The sequence below is a fragment of the Clupea harengus genome, chromosome 2 (genome assembly GCF_900700415.2).
Source record: "Clupea harengus chromosome 2, Ch_v2.0.2, whole genome shotgun sequence".
Classification (NCBI taxonomy): domain Eukaryota; kingdom Metazoa; phylum Chordata; class Actinopteri; order Clupeiformes; family Clupeidae; genus Clupea; species Clupea harengus.
The window spans coordinates 23,990,662-24,011,031 of NC_045153.1; the positions used below are offsets into that span (position 1 = coordinate 23,990,662).

A 20,370-nucleotide genomic window follows, 5' to 3' on the forward strand; every position below is an offset into this window, starting at 1 on the left:
ATGGCAACACGGAAACATAAGGTATACATTTTTTTTGTCTTTCTTTTTGGCAGGTGTGGCTTGGCTACATATGTTGCTTTAATTGATGCATGCATATATTGTGTCATACATGATGCAAACTATGCATGTTGTATCTGAACTTTGTTACAGTACACTTACAGTATTAATCAAAACAAAATATGGTATGTTTTTCCATTTTGTTCTTGGTTCATTTTCCATAGGTGACAGGAGCCAAAGAATTTGAGAGGCTTGCTGCCGTCGCCAAGCTGGTTCTGGTGTTGCCCCATTCGAATGCAGATGCTGAGAGGGTGTTTTCAGTTGTGGGACTGAACAAAACTAAGACCAGAAATAGCCTGGCATTGGATGGCACCCTGTCCTCAATAATGGCCATAAAGATGGCCGACCTGGAGCCCTGTTTCAGATGGGAGCCCCCCTCAGAGGTCATCAGGGCCTCCAAGAAGGCCACAGGCCAGTACAACCTTGCCCACAGATCTTAGAAAATGACTAACCAGCTTCTGATCTGCATCTGATACCTCATTTTTAGTTATTTTTGTCATGTGTTGATCCATTGTATTGCTTAAAAAGGCTACTGTATAAGCACTTTATTTGTTGCTCTTTTTTGTTTGATGGAACGTGTGGTTGGAGGCTTTGAATAATGAAAAATATTTCTCCCTAACTAATGTTGTGTAATTTTTTGCTGAACATAAATCATTAAGTGCTCTTTAGAATACAATTATTAACAATATAGGTTATGTTTCAGTTAAGAATTAGTTGAATACCATTGTAATCAAAATGTCAATCAACCTACCTTGGTCAAATCTTAAACACAGGTCTACTAATTAGGCTATATTGTGGTACATAGACAGTCATTGAGGCACAACAATAGTTTTCTGGTTGAATGTTCAGCTCAAGTCTAGAAGGCCCTACAAGTCATGATCAGATGAACATGAATCAGAATAAGTTCAGGTATTGCACATCTTTAGCATACCACCCAAAAATCCAGAAAAGAATGCAGGAAATAACATCCACTTAAACCAAAATGTCCTGGGGGTGGACCTTCAGCTATGTCTTGGCTTCACAGAATGTAACCAAAGTTGTCTATCTCCAGTAGGCCGCCCCTATCAACATCTTTGGGCCCCACAAACCACCAGAATGCAGGGCACAACATGGGTACAACGCCAAATTAATTCCAATTCCCTGATTTTTGAGCCACCAACGTGTGTGGCTGCGTGCGCGGCAACATTTTGGTCACCCGCGTCAAAATCTCACTCCAAGGTTTTTGGAAAAGTTGGCAGCTCTGTAAGTAGTTATGAGTAGTTCAGTAGGGCACTCTAGTATCACACAACCACCATATGGTGGTCTGCCAATGGTCATAGATTTACAAATTCAGTAACCTGTTTCAGTCCAATTTCTCTATGCCAACACAAAGACATTTCAAACTGCTTTACCTCATGTGTTTGTCGGTTTTCTACAATGCATACATAGTTCATGGACTGTTTTCTGTTGGCCTGTAAACAAAACACAAGGATGTTGACAATCTGAGTAATTCTGGGAAATGCAAAGGATAAACAATATTTCTGAAAGAAGCAACACATTTCCGCCGAACTTAAGTCTTTAAAGAAAACAATTTCTGTATCGCTGTCGCTGACATCAAAACATTTTCTAAGACACATTCCATTTAGGTCAATTAGGTATTAGCAGACTCTTACTTGCTGGAATTTCATGTTAATTGCGTGTTAATGTCTTCATATTTTAGGCAAACCGACTTGGTTTTGCAGGAGAATCTGTGGGACTGGAATTGAGAAACAGATGAGTATTGTAACTGCTAACAAGGTCACTGTTAGGAAGGAACGACGTTATGAACGAAAAGCAAATGAAAGCTGTTTCTAGCTACTGGGTAGACTTAAATACAAATGAAGCTTGTTTTTGGTAAGAAGATAAATATCATCTAAGAGTTTAGTGGTAGGTCTTTCTTAATAGTTGAATTTTATATTTTCTTAAAAAGTGTAAAGCGCCTTGAGACAATTTTATTGTTTTGGCGCTATATAAATAACATTTAATTTAATTGAATAAATAATCTTTCACCTCCACTTGCGCTAGACGTTGCGTCGCCTACACCTGAAGATTTCCCATAATGCCCAGCTGTGTTTTGAAGGATTTGACAGTGTGCAGATGCAGTGCTCTAGCAGCTGTTCGTTATTTTGGAAAAAACTAGCTAGTGAAGTGTTGTTATTCAGTAAGACTGCTGTATGACGTTAACTCTGAAGCAACTGAGTATATGCTTGTAGTTGTTAACCAATCGTAACTCCCTACAACTAGCAAACATTAAGACTTCTGTAAATATTAGCTAAATTAGCTAGCTAGCATCGATCCAGCTTGCTAATATCAACATCAGAGATTAGTTAGCTTGGATAGTCAAAATGTTGAAGACTGTCATACTCATCGGAGGTCCGCAGAAAGGTGAGACAAGCAGCTCTCATGTTATAGCTGTATGTGTTGTATTATATAATATTTGTTAAAATATGTGGTTACCAACAGTTTATGAAATGTGAGGTTTGTCACAGCCAACTAGCTTAAGTTTGTTTGCCCATGGCCAATGAGTTGGGACACTAAGCCAGCTAGCTAAGTTGCTAGCCAGATAGATTGGGAAACGTAAGACCCCGAATCACTCAAATATTAAGCCATATTGCCAGTAAATGTCATTGCAAATGTCAAATGCATTAGTTTCATTGTACTTCGTATGCTACTATGCACGTTGTACTCAAGGCAGACCGCAGTAGGGTAACGTTACCTTGCTTGATAATAGTGTACCATTAAGCCAACATGAGACCCAGTGATTCATGTAGCTATCTGTAACCTAAATATAAAATAACCGTGAATGTTCACAAGCTTGTACATCATTTAAACAGGCACTCGGTTTCGACCGTTGTCCTTTGAAGTCCCGAAACCGTTGTTTCCAGTGGCAGGAGTGCCAATGTTGCAGCACCACATTGAAGCGTGTGCAAAGGTATGTGAAGTTAGGGACTTACACCAATCTATTAAAGTTAACTTGATTGATTGTGCAAATGCATCGGAAATTAAGTTTTAAAATAATAGGCATTTTGACAGACTGTCGAGAACATGCAATTCAATGAACTGACATCAGGGTAATTGTTTTTGTAGATCCCAAACATGAAGGAGATCCTGCTTGTTGGGTTTTACCAGCCAAACGAGGAGCTCAATCGATTCCTAATGTGTGCCCAACAGGACTTTAAAGTGTCTATCCGGTAAAGTTAAAGTTGAAGCAAGCATTTACTGGTTGTGATGCAACTGTGAAACTGCTTATGCAGATGTAAGACATTATATATGATAATAGTTCATTATATCTAGATATTTAATCTGTTTGATCTGCCTCTTGAGCTAGGTTTGGCCTATTGCAGTATTTGTCAAATTGAACTTAGAATCCTGTATTTCAGGTACTTGCAGGAGTATGCTGCTCTTGGAACAGGGGGAGGCATCTATCACTTCAGAGACCAGATCCTGTCTGGAGCTCCAGAGGCTTTCTTCGTCTTGAATGCTGATGTGTGCTCAGAGTTTCCACTTCCTGAGATGCTGGCATTTCAGAAAGAGCATGGGGACACACACAGCTTCGTCATCCTTGGGACAACTGTAAGGAGAGAGATGAGGATTTATTTATTAATGTATTAATTCATTCATTAGGGTTTATTTATTTGTGGGAACACAGTCTCATGTTATGTATGATTTCATTTGGTATGATGTTAGATATTGCATTTGTGCAAGTATAGACATGAGGATATCTTTACGAAGAACTGATGTTAAAGGAATACTATGTAGGATTTAAGGTGGTCTATCAGCAGAAACAGTATTCATACTTATGTTTTCATTAGTTACCTGGTTTACTCAAATTACCTCAGGACTCCGGAGTTGCATATAAGTATATTTATTAAATAACAACAACAAGCTCGTTGGGCTCACCTATGTCCCGGCAGGTCAGAGAGAGAGGGAGCCCGTGCTCACTTCCACACTGCAGCAGTGTTAACACTAGAGAGTGCCTTTTGTGGCAACTAATGGCCACTGTAGCTTCTCATACACGCATGAAAAGGGATTTAGTTGGTTGCAATCTGCAGCCTCACCACTATATGCCACTAAATCCTACCTACTGTACCTTTTAAATGTGTTGCTTCTTTCAGAAATATTGTTTATCCTTTGCATTTCCCAGAATTACTCAGATTGTCAACATCCTTTTGTTTTGATTACAGGCCAACAGAAAACAGTCCATGAACTATGGATGCATTGTAGAAAACCAACAAACAAATGAGGTAAAGAAGTTTCAAATGTCTTTGTGTTGGTGTAGAGAAATTGGACAAACAGGTTACTGAAGTTGTAAATCTATGACCATTGGCAGACCACCATAGGGTGGTTGTGATACTAGGAGTGCCCTACTGAACTGCTCATAGCTTAAGAACATTTCATAGAAGAATGTGTGGCCCAATAATATTATGCAGGGTATGAAGCCTGCTACACATGGTTGTGTGCCAGTAACCATTCTTGTCCTAAACAAACTTGACTAAAACGAGGATCTGGTAGTCATCCACTTATGAACTGTGAGCTGTTATGCTGGAACTGATAGGTAGTGAGTATCTCGGACCAATAATTAGCCTTGTGTATGAAACCACACCTAATACAACCTCTCCTGTCCAGGGCAGGTTTGCCACCAGTTTGCATTGATTCAGTAAAATAAATGGCGTTTGAAGCCAAGGCTTAACATGCTACCTCTGTGTATGCAGTTCTCTATAGGGTCTCTTGACCTGCCAAGAAACTAAATGCATAGTGTGCTTCTGCAAGCTTTTTGTGGTAGCAAAATGATTACCCACATTTGGCAACATCATTTTTACAATCAAGATACAATCTGTGAAATATTCTTGACAGTTTTTCCTACCTCAAAGTGTTGGCCGTTATTTCAGCAATAGCGACCCTTTGTGACAGGTCTGTGTAATAACAACTCAGTTGTCAAACAAAAACCTCTAATCCAATGAAACTAATAGTGGTTTTCCTTGCTTTGCTTTTCTTGGTGACCTATACAAAATATCTGTGCAAGGCGATGTTTACTCTGCAGCAAGAGTGATGCACATAGCCATGGGCATGCGTCATATCAGCTATGACAGGGAAGGTAGGATATATAGGGTGTCAGGTACTTAAAAAAGAAATTAAAATGCAAGAAATGTATTTGGACAGAGCACAGAGCTCTCATCATCCACACTAGCCTTCTCTGCATTCAATTGTTTTGACTGCCATGTGCCTCTAGTGGCCACTCAATGCCCTAAGACATAAACTAATTGTCAAATTGCGTGGAAATCTCCAACTCCTCAATAAGTAACTATTCTATTCTACTCTCATAAGGTCTCTCTCTCTCTTTAATAATGCAGATTTTCCAATATTCCTGTGCACTCATCTCTTCTGTATTTTGCTATTTATAACATTTATTAGCATACATTTTATTTGAAATGTTTGGTTGTACAGTAATAAAAGTAACAATTGTGCTTTCAGGTTTTGCATTATGTGGAGAAGCCCAGCACATTTGTGAGCGACATCATAAACTGCGGGATATACCTGTTCACACCAGACATATTCCAGCACATCGGAGCCGTCTTCCAAAAGAACCAGCAGGACATGCTTTTGTGAGTGGGAAAGGTCCCGGCTGGATGCCTGTGCTGCGCTAGCCAAGTTTTATTTTAAATCATTTCCATCCTACCAGTCTCTTCATCTGTCTATTTCCTCCCCTTTCCTTATATCTTCCATTATTCTGTTTGCTATCATCAGATATCCCGATGAGGGGTAAGTTGGGGTGAGAAGCCCTGATGCTGTGGTGGTTTTAGAGTCAGATGTGTTCTGTTCTGTTGTCTGCTTGTAGTTTGAGTTTGATACTGAATGGACTCGTGTGGAGCCAGAGCATAATGTACTAGTTGAGGTGGCATGTGGGAAATGTGACACGATTTGGTGAGTGTGGTTTGGTGTCTGCATTAAACTCACGTATGCAGTTAACTAGATTAATAGGCTTGTTGCAGTTTGTTTACCTACATATATAGTTGCCTTGTAGGTAGTTCTTGGTTTTGTATATGTAAAGATTTGTTCAATTTATTTGTGAAATCAGTATCAGATAAAACACATTTGTAGTTGTAGATCTCACGGATTTTCATGTTTTTGAGGGGAAAAAACTATCTACCTCACATTTAACACCTACCCTTATTAATTGGTGTCCTGCATCCATTTTTACAATCATAACCGCATTCTCAATTCAGCCTGCAACCAGCTTACACTCACTGTTTGGCATGCCTGATCTTGCTTTTAGCATCTACATTTGTGCCAGTTGTCAGCGGCACACAGTGGGGAATGATACCAGTGTTAATGTTTTTTTAGACTTGCTCTGATCCAGTGAGTTCTATCCACCAGGGACGAACAATCTAACGGCTGGCATCGGGCCGAGGTGATCCGTCTGGAGCAGGACATCTTCACTGCGCTTGCAGGCCAGGGCAAACTCTACGTCTACAAAACCCACCGCTTCTGGAGCCAGATCAAATCAGCAGGGTGAGTCCTGGTCCTCCACTTGCATCATGTTGTGTTTCTGTGGATTGTTGTTGGCTAAATTATTTATTTGTTTTTTATTTGTATTGTATTTTCAAAGGTCTGCAATATATGCCAGTCGACTGTATCTTAACCAGTACCATCAAACTCATCCCGAGAGGCTGACCTCAAATAAAGATGTAGGGCCCAAGATCAGTGGTAAGTCTTTAGGGCACAGTGTGTCATTTGTCCATTCATGAATTTTTCAGAATGTTTATACCGTGTACTTACACTGATAATGCTCACTCTTGCTCTAGGGAATGTGTACATTCATCCAACAGCCAATATTGACCCTACAGCAGTGGTAAGTTTAGTTGATGAATGTGGTGAAAGAAGTTACGGCACTTGGAATATTGGAGGTGATAATATCTATTAAGTAACTGTAGTTTCTCTTCTGTGTTCTTAGCTAGGCCCTAATGTGTCCATAGGAATGGATGTGACGATAGGAGCAGGCGTGCGAGTGAGAGAATCCATCATCCTCCATGGTGCCACCCTACAGGCAGGTCTACTCTCTTAACTTTTTAAACCTTTTAAGATCCAGTCAAATGAAAGTAAATGACAAAACTGTGTTTTCTGATAGACAATGCCAATATCATCTTGAATTTAGGGTAGTGCCTTTTGAACCAGATGCAGGTTTAGTTACAGTTTTGCAGCTATGCCAGCCATTTGCAGCATGTTGTGATTTTTAGTTTCAGTTTGGTTAACAATGTATTAATAGAGCAAGTTCTGATTCAGTACTTGTAAATATATATTATCACGCTAGATTGTGTTACTGTTTAAATACAGTAGATGCTGTTTGTTGTAAATTTGACTGTAATCTTTGTTCTTCTTCAGGATCACAGTTGTGTACTGAACAGTATCGTTGGATGGGATAGTACTGTTGGAAAGTGGTCTCGAGTGGAAGGCACTCCCAGCGACCCCAACCCAAATGACCCCTATGCTAAGATAGACAGTGAAACTCTCTTCAGGGATGGGAAACTCACACCATCAATAACCATTCTAGGTGAGTTTGGATTTGGTCTGTGTGTTTGTAAAGAGAGAGATGTTTCCTACTCTTATGAGGGTCAGTGCACGCCAAATGAGCCAATTTAGAAAAACCTTTCTGTTCAACCCCCCTCATATTTATCTTTATTTGCTGATATTGTGTGCCTCTACAACTCAAAGGAAGGTCTACAAAATTATGCCTCCAAATTTCAAGTATTTCTAAGAACATTTTGCCTTAGAGTATACCTACCCCTACTTCAGGAAAGTGTCTGTGAGCCAATTTTGTCAACTTCAGACCATTCAGACCAGACCAGTAACTACTGGAGATACAAGCAGTCCAGGTACTTTACAGTGTCACCCACGTGTCAGACACCTGCCATCTTTCATAGCTGTCAAATGACAATGGCCTAAACATAAGTTTACCTGTTAAAACGCCAATCTTTATGACCGCATGAGGTACAAACCCAATTTGTGTCTGCCACCCTGTAGACAGCTTAAAAGTGTTAGATCTCTTTTACTGTCTCCTCAGGACACGTAAAAAAAAAAAATTAAATATTAAAATATTTTGAAAACAAATTTACAATTGCCAAAGTTTTTAAAGACTTAAATTCCTGTAGAGTACATCAGGGTGATTCCAAGCTTCCAGAGAAAACAAATATATTATAAGAACTTTTGGCAAAACTGGACTGGAAAAAGAATCACTTTCACAATTTCCCCGTAGGGAAATTCAGGTGTAATAGCAGCAAGGAGAGTTACAGGTAAGAGTGGGTTACAGGGTAATGTGAATAAAATTTATAAATAAAAATGAATAAGTACAGCCTATCCGTAAATAGATATAACTATGTACTGTACCAAAGTTATTTTGTGGGGTCAGTCCTCGCTTGTGGAGCCTGGCTACTGGCACAAAGGACTGGCCAAGGCGCTTTGTGGTGTGCCGCGGAGGGATGAGTCTGTGGCTGAACGTGCTCCCCATCTGTGCTCGCTCGCCATAGAGGGGATGGGAGGGGTTCTCCAGGATAGCGTCGAGCTTCCTCCTCGTCCTCTCCTCTGCAACCGCCTCCAGATTGTCCAGTATAATAACAAGTTTTCACCTGACATCAATAAAGGAGCAAGGCGCTCGCTACCTGGCGCGTGAAAATCGAGTTTGGCTGACTGTTAAACTACGTTAACAAACTGGTCGTGTATATATTACATAATGTTAAGGTTAGAGTATTATAAACTTGCTGTGTGGAGGGGGGTATTTATAGGGGAGGGTACATTTGCTGATTTGGTACAGGCATGCCATTACATTAAATACATTTCTTGTTCAAGCTTGATCCACTTGAGATTACTTTATTAGACCTTGTCTGCACATGTTTTAGCCAACTAGATGATAAGCACAAGTTCCAATATGATTTAACTAGGGCAATGGTACCACACACAATTAACTTAATTTGTGTTCAATATTTATTACAGATGGGAAATGAAGTAGGAGCATCTACATTTTGCATGTCTAACATTCAAACCCACCTCCAAAGAGTACTTTAGCCTTGACTGTTACATCTAATGCATTATAACCAGTGGACATTTGAGGGTAAAAACGCCAATTTTTAGTAGATTCCAGATTTGCTATTCCAGTTTTATATATGTTGAAGGGCAATATCTCATCTTTTTATCCTATTACATTTTCAGCCCTGTATTACCTGACCCACGCGACCATTTTAGCTTGATTTTTAGTGACATTTAAAATTCTTTTTCAACTTTGGACTTGTCCTGAGGAGACCGTAAAAGAGATCTAACACTTCTAATAGAAAACAAATAGAAAAATTGGGTTTGCAATTCATGCTGTCATAAAGATTGGCGTTTTTACAGGTAAACTTATGTTTAGGCCATCTTCATTTGACAGTTATGACAGATGGCAGGTGTCTGACACATGGGTGACACTGTAAAGTACCTGGACTGCTCGCACACCAAATATTAGGCTTGTATGTCAAGTAGTTACTGAGATAACATGGTCTGAAGTTGTCAAAACGGCTCACGGACACTTCTAAAATAGAGGGGTAGGAGTACTCCATGGCAAAATGTGGAAATTTGTAGGGTAGGAATATCTGAGGGGGTCAAGTGGGAGGCACTGGTTGATTTCACAGGGAATGACCCATGAGCAGATCATTGATTCACTTGTGTATTTGCTCATTCATCTAAAATATTCAAAAGCTATATCAGACTAACTTGCAAATAATATAATTGATAGGCCACACATGCATACAATGGAAATTCACGGTACTGTTTATGTGATTCTTCTACGAGTAGCCTGTTTCTGAAAGTAGGAAGATGAAGGTTCCTTTTCAGTTGATTCACTCGATACACTGATAGTATGGGATAGTAGGCCCTTGCGTGTCTGGCTGAAGACGCCTCTATTCATGTCTAGAAGGCAGATGACGCGTGTAGATGTAGGGAGGCCACGCCTGTCTACATAAGCTAGGTCACCACGGTCTACTCCTTAGTTCAAGGTCTCTTCACCTTGCTGTGAACACCTCAACCGTGCTCAATCTGGCTAGCTCGCTAGCTAGTTTTAAGTATAGCAAGTTAGCAGTTTCTCTTGAAGCAGTTCATCTGTTCCAAACAGGATTTGTTCTACAACATCTTCTATTGGTGTGTTAACTTTGCGCAGGGCCCTGTTTTTGAGAGTTATTTGCAACAGGTTCAAAGTGTCGTGTCTCAATCGAGCTACTGTTTAGCCCAGATGATGGTTGTCTAGCATGACCTCACTGCCTACATCAACCGCAATAAAATCAGGCATTCCACCCTGTCCTCAGGGTTGCGTTTTTCTCTCTCCATGAGAGGGACTGCCACAACGCCTGCCTGGTGTGCCTGGGAATTGTCCACGCTCAAAGAGGGTTGGTGCATTCTGAAGCATGTGCATTTTATTGCCAGCTCAGATGCTCCCCTTTCGAACGGAGTGTGAAAAAGTGAAAAAAACTCCTGGGTCAAGCTGCCATCAAGCACAACCCTCTCCTCTCCTAATCCACTGGACCGTCTCAGACTGACTCAGGTTGAAGCTGGGTGGGGAGGTGGCCGCTAGCTGGGCTGATCAGAGGGAGGAGCTGTGCGACTGTGAGACTGTCTCCAGTCTCAGCAGCATGCGATGCTCCTGGCTTTCGAGAGACAATGCAGCCCCAAACTCAGTGCCACACATGAGGTGCTACGCATCTTTTTGTTCAGGGTCCCTGTCCCAAAAGGACTTGTCTGCACCTCACCGTCTCCAAAGTACACTGTAAATGTATTGTAAATTGGCTTTAGTAAACCTACCTACCTACCACGCGGGTAAACAAAGGGGACATTTAACAAACATAATTGAATCGTCCCGTGAAAAAGTCAACTCAATCGTCAGGCAGGCTACCTAAATAGAGCTGTTACTTACTAGCTGTAAGGTAAAAGTTAGCTATGTCTCCTCCTGCATCTCAACCAATCAGTGAAAGGCTCGGATCACTTTTCCCTGAAGGAGAGGAACGAGGTACAACACTAGTTTGCCCCGCACATCAGCTAGTGCTCGGTGAAGAGCACTGGGTTGAAATGGAGTAGGAGTACACAGGTAAAAAAGAAGTAAAAAAAAAAAGTAGGCAGGTGTGGCCTCCCTACGTCACCACTCGTCATCTGCCTTTTAGGCATGAATAGAAGTGTTCACCCAGACATGCGAGGGCGTGATATCCCATACTATTTGTGTTGTGCCTTGTTCATGTCCTTCAGGGAACAGTGGTTATATGCATAACCTTACATTACTTTTTCTGTGTAGCCAAGCTAAGACACTTCCTTAGTGTACTTTTGTCTTTAACAAAGGGCTCGGTCATTCTCCCTGGGTACCCCATCTTCACGCTCCAGCCACACTTGAACTTGTCTTATAGATCGACCAACTACATCATATGTGTACAGCTAAATGAGAGTCCAGCCAGGTGTGAGGGAGCATTGATAGATGGAAATGGGGCCCTTTAGGTGCATGATTGAGAGCTCCTATTCTAAACAATGGACACATTGTTATACCATGCCATAACAATGGTAGCATTTCTTTTAGACACAAGTCTGTTGTTGTCATCAATTAAGTCCACAAAGTGAATAGGTTCCAAGGCACATTTCTCTAGAAACAATAATAATCAGTCATTTAAGTTTTCATATGGAAGACTTAAAATAGGCAGGGCATTGCTGCAGCCAAACAATACCAAGCGATACATTATTGTGCTGTTCTGAGTGGGCTGTATATTACTTCAAAGATGTTTTGATATTTTAGGCCACTGTTGCTTTGAAACATTATGTGTGAGAGAAATGAATGAAAGCATAATGAATCAGTTAAACTCCTTTTTTCCCTTTAAATCATACATACCGGTACATTCAGCAGGATAGCACATCAGAGGTGCATAGCCTAATACTGTCATGGTGGGAAAATAAGAACATACTTGTGTGTTGTTTTTTGTGGTGGAAATAAAGAGTAAGTGCACATCATTTTAAATTAATCTTTTTTTTTTTTTTTATCCCTGCAGGTTGCAATGTGAATATCCCATCTGAAGTCATCATACTGAATTCTATAGTCCTCCCTCACAAAGACCTGAATAGGAGTTTCAAGAATCAAATAATTTTGTAGGTAACTTTTTAAAATATGTAAAATAATTACAATGAACTAATAAATGTCATTTGCAGGGATTATGGCAGCAGAATGTGATGTATGAAGCAAGATTTTTGTTGACATTAACTTTGCACCCACAAGGCTTAGCTTAGGCATTGGAGAGGTGCAACAAGGGGTTTGTGTAGAGACTCTGGGCCGCTCAAAAATGGATGTGACCGTTAAGTATTGCTATGTGAAATGTGAACCTTTGTTACACTACCACAAGTATATTCATGTGTTCTTTACAGACATTTATTTTGTTTGTGAGACTCCCCCAAACACACACTCAAGTTAGCCCTGCCAAAAAATGTAGACAAATCACTGAGGGGGGGGGGGGGGGCACAGCATAATCTTTGGGGAACTGTCATTCTGTCAGCCTCTCATTAGTTATTCTGGTGGTGTTCAATCATGTCAGAACGGAATCTGTTAAACTTTATCAAATGTCATTTTGCATTATGATGTCATTATGTTGAAAGACTGATAGAGGCTTTCATGAAAACTGTTAGAATTTTTTTTTTACCTGCAGTGTAAAACAAACAAAGCTTCCAACTGTGTGCCAAGGGAGTTGGGGATAAGGATGCAGAACAATTAAATTAACTGTACTAAAAATGTAATCTTTTGTGCATATTTTAACTCACACACAGTACAAGTAAAAAAAAAAAAATTGTTTGAATTTACCTAACAAATTTTAATTCAACAAAATATTGTTCCAATTGTGAAGTCATTGTAAGCCTTGATTGTGAAATAATTGTGGCATTAAAACCACCACATTAATCAGAAAAGTAATCAACATATTGTATTACCCTTTTGCACTGGGTATAGTGATCTCTTACAGAAAAATCCATCATCACTGACGCATTAGCACTGGATGGATTTTTGCCCTCAAGAATCTGATTATAGAACTAGCTAAAAAAAACGATCAAACAATTAAATACTGTCTTTATCATTCATCCATTAGTAGAAAAACGGATAACTGAACTTTACTACAATAGCATAAACTTTATTTCAGTCTGACATAAATATTCAGGATGTTGTACATACATCTTGGCTGGAAAATACTCAAACAAGAAGTTTAACAACAAGACACGTACACTTACAAAATTCTGTGTAGTTTTAATATACTTTATATATAGTTTAAATGTACATAGATAATATTTAAATTACAAAACACATTTTATTTAAGATAATGAATTAAGCGCTTTCCTAGTCGGCATTCAAAGACAGGATACTCATTTCAGCATCATTTGGGGGAGATAAAAAAACGACTGTTTCTTGAGTCAGGCTTAGGTTTGCTTCTGAAAAAGAATTATATGTGATGTTGAGAATATCCAGTTGACATCACTTGGGAAGGCAACAATGATAACTGAATGATGCTACACAACAGCAATTATATGAATGTGCTCCTAATTAGAAACCATTTGTTAGGAACTGGAGATAAAAACTTACGAGCTGCCAAAAGCATTGCCAAAGGTCTTAATTCTTCCTTTTAGAGAACTGGCACTAGGAACCTTGTCATAAGTCACCTTCTCAGGGGAACGGACCGGTGTGAACATGTGATCTGGATGGGGACAACACAGAGTACAGAGAAGTGGGTCCCAAAGAGAATGGTTGAAAATTATAAATCATTTAAAAAGAAGTTTGAGGATTGATATGACTAGGCACAGATTCATTTCTAAAACACTATCAAAGACATTGGCAGGATACAACACCAAAACATATTTACTCCTATCGGTGCCTTTTCCGTCAATGTTTATTTTTGTATCAGTTGGAGTTGAGACACTCTTTTCTTTCCTGAGGAGGCTTCTCCAGTATTCAGCCCGGAACGACAGCAGTCTCGCCATGACCTGGGGGGGGGGGGGGCAGATTCTATTTGTAAACTGCACAGGAAATGCATGGTGGACAAATCGACCCATGGGGAAAATCAAATATTAATTCACATCATGAACTTCTCGCAGAGGACAAAATGCATACTAATGACATAGCTGTAAGCTTCATGATAACCGTTTGAGACAGGCAATCTGAATCATACACTACTCATGGAAGAACTTACAGCAGGTCAAACCAGAGCTACAGACCTTGGGCTGCGTGGTGGTATCTCTCATGATGGTCAGTGGTGATGGCTCCGGTATGCTGTGGCCAACAATAGTAGGTCCAAACACTCTGGCCAGATTGTTAAGATCCATCTGGCACACTGGGCTCTTCATGACTCTGTACAGGACCACGGAAACAGTGATTACTGAATTTGGAAATACACATTTAAATTTGTGGTGAAAACATGCCCAAAACTTTCTAGGAAGTGTACTGCATGCACCACTTTTTCAGTCAGCAAAGAGCCGCAAAAGCGCCTTGAGACAATTGTATCGTTTTGGCGCTATATAAATAAAATTGAGTTGAAAAAGCAAAAGGGAACTTCTCAGGGCGTTTCCCGGTTAACCTCCGTGTCTGTAGTATTACCTCTGCAGATGTAGCATGAGGAAAGCCAGCGTATCCCTGTTGACGGCAGGAAGCTCTCCTATGGCCTGAAACGTCATTGCGGCACTGTTGTCATCCTCTGCAATCTCTGTGACAAACAACCCATTGCTTTCAGGCCATCCAGAAGAATGAAATAAACCCTTTTCGTAAAAGGGTGTGAGCAGAATTAAAAAGCTACACCATTCCAGGGATGGCCCAAGAGAACCATGTGTGGATTTACTCGGAACAAATGACATAAAAAACAATCACCATAGCCACACCGACATTAGAAATCAAAGAGCATGACCCTAGACATAATTCTCATTTGTATGCCTCTTCCATTAGTGGCCTTGCAAATTAGATGATGTGGCCCTCCCTCAAATATCCATTTTAATTTCTCATTTAAAAAGGGAGGCGCCATACCCGGAGGTGTTGTAGTTGCTACAAAACCGATACACTTAGTATGATAAAAACACTGCAGACATCCAATGGCTCCTAAATGTACCACTTAACCTTCCCTCCAGAACACAGACAAGGCAGAGACAAATATGCAGAAAGCAAATGCCCTGAGATGATGATGTCTTGGTGATTATTCAGGTCAGTTCTTCAAATTAAGCCATAACCTTGATGTATATACTAATGATAAACACTGTTAACCCTCCATTTAAAACCATAAATTGTACAAATGTTTGTAAGCCACGTGTGATTCCCAAGTTTTCCCAGCTTTGGGAATAGAGATAGAGATGAGCAGAACAGACCAGACCTACCACTGGCCTCCATGAATTTGTGGTGCAGCTGAAACGTAATCAGAGGCTCTTTTAGTTTCCTGAGGAAGTCCTTGAGAAGTCCACAGATTACATGGACATCATATACTTTGTTGAGCAGGAGTGGGCCCTTGCCACTCAAGTACCTCTCCCTCAGTTCCTTGACCGTGCGCTCCCCTCCAGGTACGCGATAAATCCCTCTCTGCACCACACACACACACACACACACACACACACACACACACACACACACACACGGAGGAGCACAACAAGGAATTCAGTGCAACAACTCAATTACTGGAATACATTCAGTTTTTTTTTTATATTGCTCTGATACTGTAAATACTTTGAAAACATAAAAGTAACTAAAAATACCAACCTCCTGAAATCCTCTTTTTTCAATTTCATTCACACATTGAGTAATGAGTTGGGGGATTCTTGGCTGGGTAGAAGGAGCAAAACTTTCCAAAGTGCCCTTAGAGGGAGAGAGAAAAACTAAATGTACACCAAATGTTCCCCAGTATGGACTCCCATAAAAATGTGTAAACAGGTAGCGAGTTACCTCAGTGGGTTGAGGATTGCCATGGGCACTTGGAGAGCAAGGCTCATTACACATATGTTTACATTCGGGGTGGGATATGAGCCGACAGTCCCGACACTTCACCGCCATCTTGCCAAAACGTATTCTTTTCCCACACGGCCCACAAGTCTCAGGTCTGATCACCTGAGATTTAAATGTTCGTGCTACAGTATTAATTGAAGTACAGTACCTCTCAAAACCTCTAAAAAGTGACCAATAATCTTACCGTTTTAGACAGAAAAACATGACGCAAGGTTCTGTCCTCAGTAGGCGACACGACCTCTGGCAGTTTGGGTTCTGTACACGTCAACTCCATGTCTGTCACAGTCTGGGCCTCCATTTTGGATTCATCAGAAACCCACACAGAGGTTTGATCTGACAGCCCCCAGAAAAAAGGTTTTGTAGGACCATTTTATCTGCATAAAATATTACCAGCAGGTAAACCTACTGCCTTACCCATAACAGATGGTGAACTCTCATAGATGTGATCACGACGGGGGTTCTCAAGAGGTTCCTGAGTTATGCCAATGACCAGCTGAATTGAACTCCCACCTTCTGGAGTGCTAACTGATGCCTTCACTACAGTGGTCTCTACTTCCTGAATGGACATATGAAAAAGATAGAGGAGAAAGAAAATGAGGAGACTGGCTCTCCCTGACTCCTTGCTCAGGTCACCCCACAGCGTAGTCACATTGCCCCGCTCACATTCCACACTCACTTCCTCATATGAGGACAGATGGACTTTTTCAAAGTGCTGAATTGCCTTGTTCCATTTGAACAGTCCTTGTCACCAAGTAGGAGAAGGAATTTCAGACACACCTCACACACACACACACTCACACACACACAGCTTGGGTATGGTCCACTGGTATTTCCACCTGAACAGAGAGGTGGGCACTGGGAGGATGGTGCCAAACGGAGAGCCTGGGGACTGATGAATGAGCTCCCTTATGGGAGATGACGCCCCACTACACTCGACAAATGAAGCACAATTTTCAAGACAGAAATGGATGGAAATGGCAGGAGCTTTCAGGTAGCACTATAAAGTGTTAATGCTCTGTTAACTGTGCAGCAAAGACCCCAAGTGCTTGTATCACAAGTAGTTACACAAGACGTGCAGTCAGAGGAATACCATCTCCCACATCATGAAACCATAAATCTCATTTCATGAACTTTATTACTTCATGATTTGAAAAGGAAAAATACAAAACCCGACAACTATTGACAAACAAGAAAAACCACACTACGCCTGAAAAGATGCATCAAACCAATACTAAGGTTAAAAAAGGATAATAGATAGTTGCTGCATTTGTTGTGGACACATGAAATGTGGGGTGCTTTCAGAAAATGCCAAGCGTAACTACACAGTCTAGTTTGCAGTGAAACATAAATATCAGTGTTTTGTAAACCCAGTTAAAATGCTCCTTGAAGACTTAGCACATTGCATTCCCTTTAATTTTCTGCTCAGCTTGTTTTAGTAGGTTTACTGTGGCCTACCTCAGAAACCAGAAGAGAGCTTCTCTATGTCTGAAGACTTTAAATGGTGGAAACAAACAATGCATTACCGAGTTGCATTTGCACTTACTTTTTCTGTTGACCCCACTCCTAGGAGATCTCCTGACCGGCCACTCATTCTACTTCGTCTCTGATGTCGGACATTGGGCCCCAAGGAGGATCGCTGCAAACAGCCAGAGTTCATGCCATCACAGCTGAGACATCTTCAAAACAACCATCTCTTTTGCACCATACAATGTTGCCATCAGATTGATGGCTGTGGTAGGCTTTATGACATCTTACCCTTTTCTCTCTTGCTCTCGACTTGAGAGGTCTCAGCACTGCGGTGTCCAAGTCCTGTGGGAATTATGGGACAGATGCTCTTAAGTATATGGACCCTTTGAAGCTTGTATTAAATAAATGGTAATGATGGGCTGACTTCTTAGATTAACTGAGAGTTGAGGTTGGAATATGAGAAATGAAAATCAGAACAGACTTAAGGTTTTGGTATGTAAAAAAAAAAGAAGAAGAGAACACGTACCAGATCATCATCAGTTCTATCATAACTAATGTCAGAATGTGAGAGGAACGATGACTCATCAATGACAGACAACCTGTAAGGAGAACTGACTAATTTAATACACAAATTACTCAACACTCAAGTCATTCACCATATGCACAACACAGAAATCTCTCTCTATATATATAAATAAAGATATACCGTTTGCCTTTCTGCTGTGGGACATCGAGTCCTTTATGATTGAAGTTGGCAAGCATAGATCTCTGTTCATCATTGAGGCACGCACTTGACTTACTGTCATTGACGAGTATGTCACAGATCAATTTGATCTGGCGTTCCTGTGGAATAAATAACCTAAATGTCACATCTCTATCCATTTTTATTAGAACACATTTAGTTACGTGTTAATTTTGTTAGTGTTATTTGTTGTGTTCATTTCAGTAACCAGAAAAAAAAAAAAAACACATTTCAAAGTGGGGTGTAGATTAAATGTGAAGCAAAGTGAAAAACTGCTGGATTACCAGGTACTGATGGTCAGCCTCTGCCTTGTAGCGTTTCTTGATCTCTACATCAACCTGATTGCGAGCATGTTTTAGCTGGACCTCTAATGCTGCCCGGACCACGTCAGACTTCAACAGCAGCTCCCTGCACTTCTTGAGGTCCAGTTCAGCATGAAGCCACTTCATCCTAGTGGCCTCAAAGTTCCTTGTGACCTGAAGAAATGCTGATTCAAGGATATAAGATTGGCAGTGGGTCACTACTAGCCAAATCAAAGGAAAAATAGGTGTTACTAGGTTCAACTGTAAGGAAAAAACAGCAAGGTACCAGTGATGGATGTTTTAAACACTAACAACTAAAGCAATTTATGAATATTTGAGAAGTGTGCCCTCGCTGTTTGAAATGTACCATCACACAGTTAGGCCTTGGCACCTCGCCTGAGTGGAGTAGTCTCATAATTGTGAAGGCATGCAATTAAGTTAATTATAAGACTTGTTGGTAAGCAGGTCTTTAGCCCATGTAATCATCTACTGTTATTTTTATGCCATCCTTAATAATTGAAGTTATAAAAACCCAAATGTGGACGTCAATACCAGTGAAAGGCAGTTACCAAACAGATTGAATATTCAGTCTCCCCCCAAAAAACTGTGCATTTTTACCATTCAAACAGCCCCAATGGGCTACAGTCTGAATGTTGATGTCAGTACCTTCCTTGTCTAGCTAAGACTAGCTACTATTGCCTCTTCAGACATGATGAATGTTTTGCGTCTGGAGTAGTTTTACTGCCTATATACAAAACCAGCATTACAAGGTTTGATAATTTTCTTTGATTCAAAAGTGCTACTCATTACTTTGTTTAATGTAATTTATAAATGAGATAGATTTAACAAAGCGAAACAAACAACAAAAAACAAGAGTGGACTCTTCAAACAGCTTAGCAAAGGAAGTGGCAAGGTCGAGTGTGACAGAATTTAATGCGCAAATTGTTTTGACATCCTTGTAAGTCACTTGGCACAAGCAACAAATAAAAGCTTCCGCTAAATCCCTTTCTCAATGGGCCGTGGCTGATTTAGAGGCCAAACTAATGGAACTAAACCTGACACTAGGATGCCTCAGACAGAAAACTCTGACAGCGATAATATGGACAAGGCCTACTGAAAGGCTTTAATAGCATACATTTCAATTTTAAAACGCACACGTCACGTTTTATAGGCGAGTAACGGTAGGCATACACTGGAGTATTTTGTTTCTGTTGGTCATATTCACTGAAAAACAGAAGCACTGTGGTGTCAGAAGTCAAAAGCATAATGTAAGGTAATTTGGGTGTGCAAGTAGGCTATCCAGCTGTCTATCCCTTACATTTGAAAGACACAAAGACAATTAAGACGTACCAAGTTCGGAGTTAGAGACGTCCTGCTCCATTGATATTCTTTCAAGACACATGGAAAGAAGGTCTTTAACAAATGATTCCCCCATGGAGCTGAGAGAAACAATAGCAGGCCAAGTTATGCTTTCGTGAGAACCCGGATATAATGTCTCAAAAGTTTCACTCACGGTCTAAAATATAAATACAAAACATAGCCCTACCAACAAAACGAACTTGAATCCCAACCACTGATTGATGGAGTCATTGCCAATTACGCGTTACCTCTTGAGTGTGAGGCCTCAAGAGCAGATAGAAACAGGAGGATATGTCCGCGCAAACGTGCTGTGGCCTCCAATTGGTCAATCACGCCAGGCAAAAAGCCATAAATCACAAACTTTAACCTTTGGTTATAACCCAAGTAACGGGGATTTGTAGACTAGTTCATCAGTCGCAAATCCA

At 40.5% G+C, this 20,370-nt stretch overlaps 2 protein-coding genes across 5 annotated transcripts; one reads left to right on the top strand and one right to left on the bottom strand.

The window, feature by feature from the left end:
• The first annotated feature begins 2,119 nt into the window (after positions 1–2,119).
• gmppaa (GDP-mannose pyrophosphorylase Aa) lies at positions 2,120–17,741 on the top strand. 3 transcript variants are annotated; one of them, XM_012830306.3, is made up of 14 exons: positions 2,120–2,460; positions 2,910–3,007; positions 3,163–3,266; positions 3,456–3,648; positions 4,260–4,319; positions 5,548–5,678; positions 5,821–5,835; positions 6,451–6,585; positions 6,683–6,780; positions 6,879–6,925; positions 7,028–7,120; positions 7,456–7,624; positions 12,117–12,213; positions 17,643–17,741. In XM_012830306.3, exons 1-14 carry the CDS (start codon positions 2,421–2,423, stop codon positions 17,680–17,682), a joined length of 1,320 nt encoding a protein of 439 aa, XP_012685760.2. In that variant the 5' UTR covers positions 2,120–2,420; the 3' UTR covers positions 17,683–17,741. The 3 variants fall into 3 exon arrangements, with proteins under 3 accessions (XP_012685760.2, XP_031443445.1, XP_012685761.1); XM_031587585.2 differs by lacking the exon at positions 5,821–5,835 and having other exon boundaries at positions 2,121–2,460; positions 17,643–17,740; XM_012830307.3 differs by lacking the exons at positions 5,821–5,835; positions 17,643–17,741 and having other exon boundaries at positions 2,122–2,460; positions 12,117–12,847.
• si:ch1073-416j23.1 (rac GTPase-activating protein 1) lies at positions 13,094–20,309 on the bottom strand. Of its 2 annotated transcripts, none has more exons than XM_031587570.2 (17): positions 20,133–20,309; positions 19,937–20,025; positions 18,569–18,771; positions 18,249–18,385; positions 18,069–18,141; positions 17,831–17,884; positions 17,619–17,711; positions 16,490–16,631; positions 16,260–16,408; positions 16,016–16,177; positions 15,833–15,928; positions 15,457–15,655; positions 14,693–14,798; positions 14,314–14,446; positions 13,962–14,082; positions 13,685–13,796; positions 13,094–13,530 (listed from the first exon to the last, which is right to left on the bottom strand). In XM_031587570.2, exons 1-17 carry the CDS (start codon positions 20,174–20,176, stop codon positions 13,479–13,481), a joined length of 1,965 nt encoding a protein of 654 aa, XP_031443430.1. In that variant the 5' UTR covers positions 20,177–20,309; the 3' UTR covers positions 13,094–13,478. The 2 variants fall into 2 exon arrangements, with proteins under 2 accessions (XP_031443430.1, XP_012685763.1); XM_012830309.3 differs by having other exon boundaries at positions 13,094–13,533; positions 20,133–20,308.
• Between the last annotated feature and the right edge of the window lie 61 nt (positions 20,310–20,370).